This window comes from Trichomycterus rosablanca, chromosome 7 (assembly GCF_030014385.1).
Source record: "Trichomycterus rosablanca isolate fTriRos1 chromosome 7, fTriRos1.hap1, whole genome shotgun sequence".
NCBI lineage: Eukaryota > Metazoa > Chordata > Actinopteri > Siluriformes > Trichomycteridae > Trichomycterus > Trichomycterus rosablanca.
The window spans coordinates 297501-302377 of record NC_085994.1 but is presented as its reverse complement, the minus strand read 5'-3'; the positions used below and the strand labels follow the sequence as shown (position 1 = coordinate 302377).

Sequence of the window (4877 nt, the reverse complement as noted above, 5' to 3'; positions counted from 1 at the left end):
GCTAACCCACAATGTGACTACAGGTTCACACAAACCACACAGGATATTCACCTGCTACAATTAGTCAATTAAAGGCAGTATTAAACAGTGAAGCTCCTGCTTTGTTCACATGAAAACCCGATGCCACCATGGACCTACGTAGACAGAAATGTAGAAACAGAAATCAGAAAAGAATCAAAAAGCTGCTGCATCAGGAAAGCATGAAACACTACAGAAAATGGTTTATTGTCTCAGACCCACAACCCTAAACACTACTCAATATGGTCTTTAATATTCAATGGAGTTATGATCAGTCATCCAACAGCCAGTCAAACTACATTGGACTAGTCCTAAGAACAATCTGGGCTGAAACGAGTTAAATGAATAAACATGCAAGTCTACAGCTTTTAAAAACGGAATTTACAAACATCTGGTTTAGAACAAGAGAGCACACTCATACCTTCAGAATTTAATTTAACACATGTAGTAAAACTCCAGCTCTTTACTGGTTCTATAGATTTAGCAGCATCCATGTGCACTACTCACCTGACAGTAGAACTGCAAGATATTCCCTTTAAAAACCCACACGGATTGTATAGTTCCGTATATACACTGTACAGTACTTACACCATTAAAAATGTAAATGTATTTTTAAATGCATAAGAAGTCACATCTACAAACACACAGGCCAGATTAATACAATCTCTAATGCAGCCAAACAGCAAAAGCTGTTACCAGTAATAAATGCATATATACGTTAGATACAGGATATGAAGATAAGATTAGATTAAGGATGTAATTCTGCTATATCCCCCTACTACAATGATTGTAGCAAAACTGAAAAGTATAATACACACACCCAAACAGCTTCAACAGAACCCAAGTTATTAGTGGTTCATGTTGAGTCAGTAAAATTCATTGGTTTGAAGTAAAGCAAAAACAAAGCCAATAATTAGTCAGTTACACCTATACCAGCAACATCAAAGCTTAGTTAGACCTAAAATCAAATAATCAAAGTAAATAATGAAAAAAATCTAGTGCCAGTAGAACTGCAAGACTAAAAACAGAAGACCAGGTGAAATTTTATAGTCCATGCTTAGACTGGAACCTTCAAGCAGCCAACAGAAACAACAGGTTTTCAGAAAAACACCAAACAGCAACTACAACCCAATCATTACTTAAATTAAAGAATTAGATTACCGTAAGGCCCGGCCGTAATACCATCAACCTAACATACCCGAATCCACCTAAATCAGGCCTAAGGTCACGCCCTTATATAAACCCTGTACACCTGAGACAGCTAATTAGAGGTGTGTCCAGGTTCTAGTTTAATTAGTCAAGATGTGCATTTTTAAGCAGGATAACAAAGTTATGATACTTTACTGTTTATTTTAAAGGTTTAAAAACATTTTAATGCTGATATAAAGCCCAGAAAATGGGCTGGTGATTGTACATTTTTGTTTGGTGGGATTAAGTAGTAAATGTGTGTGTTTGTGATGCCCTGAAATGGACTGATACCCTGTCCAGTCTGTTCATGCCTATTTCTGCACCCACTGCAGCCCTGACACAGATACTATCACAACAATAGATTAGGTTTAAAATCTCACCTCTGGTTCCTGTCATTGGTGTGTTGGCATGGTTTTCCAGATACTCTGGTTTCCCTTCACCTCCCAAAACATGCCAGTAGGGGCATTTACATGCGCTGGTGTCCTGTCCTGGGTGTGTTTCTGCCCACTGTTTCCAAGCGGTTCCCGACCCACCTCAGATCTGGAGGTGATTAGAAGGCAATAGTTAGTAAGAGGGAACAGTTTGGCATGTTCTCATCAGGTCTGCATGGTCCTCTGGTTTCCCTTTAGCCTCACGCAACATGCCAGTAAGTGCATTAGATCAGGGGTCGCACAGGAAAATAATAATAATAATAATAATTACTTGTATGCGATCTCCCCCTTGTGGAGGCTTTATGTTACATCTTGTATAAAAAGAGAAAATGTGGGTCGCTTGAAATTAGATTAGCTAAACTGATACTAGGTGTGTGTTATACATTACATAAGTATTCCAGACCTGTAGCTAGTGTTTGAGTCTACACTAGATGCATTGGAACCCTGAACACTGATGTGTGAATGAGTCTTTATGTTGAGTCGGGGATGTATGCAAAAGAAATGAGTAAAAATTATTAAACAGACACAATTAAAAATAGGTAATGCAATCATGATTGTGTATAAATCGAGCATTATTATAAGGCAGATGCTATTTGCACCCTGGTGTAAACAGCAATTTATACTATTTACACCCATGTTTAAATATCACAAGATTACAGATAATTTCACTATTTTATATATTATTTTCAGATTGTATTATTTACATTATACATTATCTACACCCAGGCCGTTATTTGCTATGAAGTGTGACGGCGGTGCATAAAACTTAGCGTGACTTACTGTAGTAAAACAGCGAGTGAGGAATGTGATTAGTGGAGGAACTTATGAGCAGTAATAATGAAGAGAAGTTTAGTGCTCCTGTCTCCTTCTTTTACTACATTAAACCACGTTAAGCTTTATTTTCAACCAGAAGCGTTTTAGACTCTGGGAGAAGCTGATTCTGATTCTCACCATTTCTCAGAAGCTGGAGCTGTAACACAAGTTTAAAAGTGAAACAGGGAGGAGAATCCAGATAAACACAGATACACGTGGAGCTGTAACCCTGGATCTGAACCTTATTCCACACTAATTCAGATTCACACGTTGAGTTACAAGGTACTAGTGTATTTGGTATTCGGTGGATTACAGGGTGCAGATCTGGCAACCCTGAGCTCCACTGTAGGAGTGTGTGCAGTACTGAGAAGTGAAAGTGTTCGGATCTCCATATTTAATCTAAAGTGAAACCTGCAGACGAGAAAAGTGGTTCGTTTGTGTAAAGAGGATCATGGAAGGAAACGCAGAGGTTCTTCACGGTCGGAGTTCTCATTCTGTCTCCTTTTATCTCTTTAATCTGTTTCTGTCTCTTGATTGCATGAGTTTTAGCAGGATGTAGATTGTAAATGTGCAAAACAATAAGAACAAAGCAAGAATATCACATTCCTGAGAACTAATCACACCTAAAGGCTGGTTTGTTTACTTCGCTGCTGTGATTTACATTAGGAACACACCCTCAGGAACCTTTAACCCTTAAACCTCCACCTTAAATCACGTAAACACACCCTAATGCTCTCTGTAGGGAATATCTTTAAATGTAAGCTATAATATTTCTACCATCACTGTTGGGATTTGGGTCTTTGTACCTGTCATTCTTAAACTGCTACGAAATAGATTTAGTCATATCCAATTCCCCTATACTTGCAGCTGCACAGAGATGGGGGATAACGGACTCTCCGTGTGTTATACGGATCTCCGTATGAACCCTGGTGCGGGTGAAAAGAAGCGGTCGGTGCTGCACACGTGTCGGAGGGGGCGTGTGTTAGTCACGACCCTCCTCAATCAGGACTGAAGGTCTGCAGCACGTTCAGGGAGTTGGATATGACTAAAAATGCTGCTAGTCTAGCTTTCCAACACGTTTTCTCTTGTTGTCTTTGCAGATTTGCAGACGCTGCATAAAAACGCCCTGAGGAACGACTTGTTCCGGTCCACCCGGTCCAGCTCTCTCTTGGGCGGTCAGTCCAGCAAGGATGTGATCGTGAACGGGTCGTACGCCCCCCTGCTGGTCAGTATCAGCAAAAGGTCACGTGAACCCTTCGAGTCTGTGATCCAGCGGGAATTCGCGGTGGACGCAGAGGGTCCGAAGTTGGTCCTGTGTGGAGGGCCTGGGATGGGGAAGACGGTCGCCGTGGAGAAGCTGATTTGGGACTGGACCTGTGGTACCCATCTCCAGCATTACACCCTCGTTGTTCGGTTGTGCGCCAGGGCTCTGGGTGGCACTGAAGCGAGTCTGGAGACGGTTCTCTTGGAAACCTGCGGGCAGCTCGGTGCAGATCGTCTCGAGCTCGTTCTGAATCAGCCTGACACCCTGTTACTGGTTTTGGACGGTTTTGATCAGCTCCAGGATCTTCTCCCAGACCAGCGCTCATCCACGCCGTTGGTTTCCGACCCGAAGCTGCCAGCAGGCGGCGCTGTGTTGGTGCACAGTTTGCTGGAAGGATCTCTGCTCCCTGGGGTGTCGTTACTTCTTACCTGTAGGGAAACATTTCCTCTAGAGTCTGTACGGTGTGTTCGTCTCCTAGGGTTTTCCGACTCTCAGAGGAGAACGTTCTTCCAGCAGTATTTCAAAGACCTGGATGAAGCTGAGACGATCCTCCAACGCTGCCAGCGAGCTGTTGGCATGGGCGAGCTCCTGGCATGTCCTGCATTTTGCTGGATGCTCTGCTGCATCTGTAGGACGAGCGTGGAGCGGCACGGTAGTGTCCCGGAGTCGCTTAGCGAGCTCTTCTGCATGGTAGTGAACACCGTCCTGCAGGAGCACAGGGTGACGCCGGAAACGGGAAAGAAACTCCTGTACAGTCTGGGCACGCTCGCCGAACAGGGCACATCCCTTACCCACACCCAGTCTGAGCTTATCAACTGTTCCCTGCGCCCGTATCTAGGCCCCCCGCTCCTTTCGGCTTTCCTGCACGTCGACCACAATGACGCCAAGTTCTCCTTCCCATCTTCTGCACTCAAAGACTTCCTACACGCCGTCTCCTTTTACCTGGACCAGGACGACGCCGAGATCCCTGCTGGTCATCCCGAGCTTTATTACACGTTCCTGGCCGGCCTCTCGGACCCGGCACAGCGACGGCTTCTGGAGGTCTCGCTCGGAAGCTTCAACAGCAGACGACTCTCAGAGTTCCAGCGCTGGCTGATGGGGTCCGTCGCCGAGGTGTTGCCGGGTACGGACAGGTCGGACCATTTCCGTGTTCTGCGTCTGCT

At 44.3% G+C, this 4877-nt stretch overlaps 1 protein-coding gene across 1 annotated transcript in view; it reads left to right on the top strand.

Annotated features, from left to right (window-relative positions):
* Window positions 1-2901: 2901 nt before the first annotated feature.
* si:ch73-233m11.2 (NACHT, LRR and PYD domains-containing protein 3) overlaps window positions 2902-4877 on the top strand; it is a 12408-nt gene continuing 10432 nt past the window's right edge. Inside the window, exons 1-2 of the mRNA XM_062998715.1 lie at window positions 2902-2929; window positions 3551-4877. The exon at window positions 3551-4877 is cut by the window's right edge and continues 219 nt beyond it. Coding sequence (XP_062854785.1) covers window positions 2902-2929; window positions 3551-4877 — 1355 coding nt within the window. The remainder of the gene's footprint in view (window positions 2930-3550) is intronic.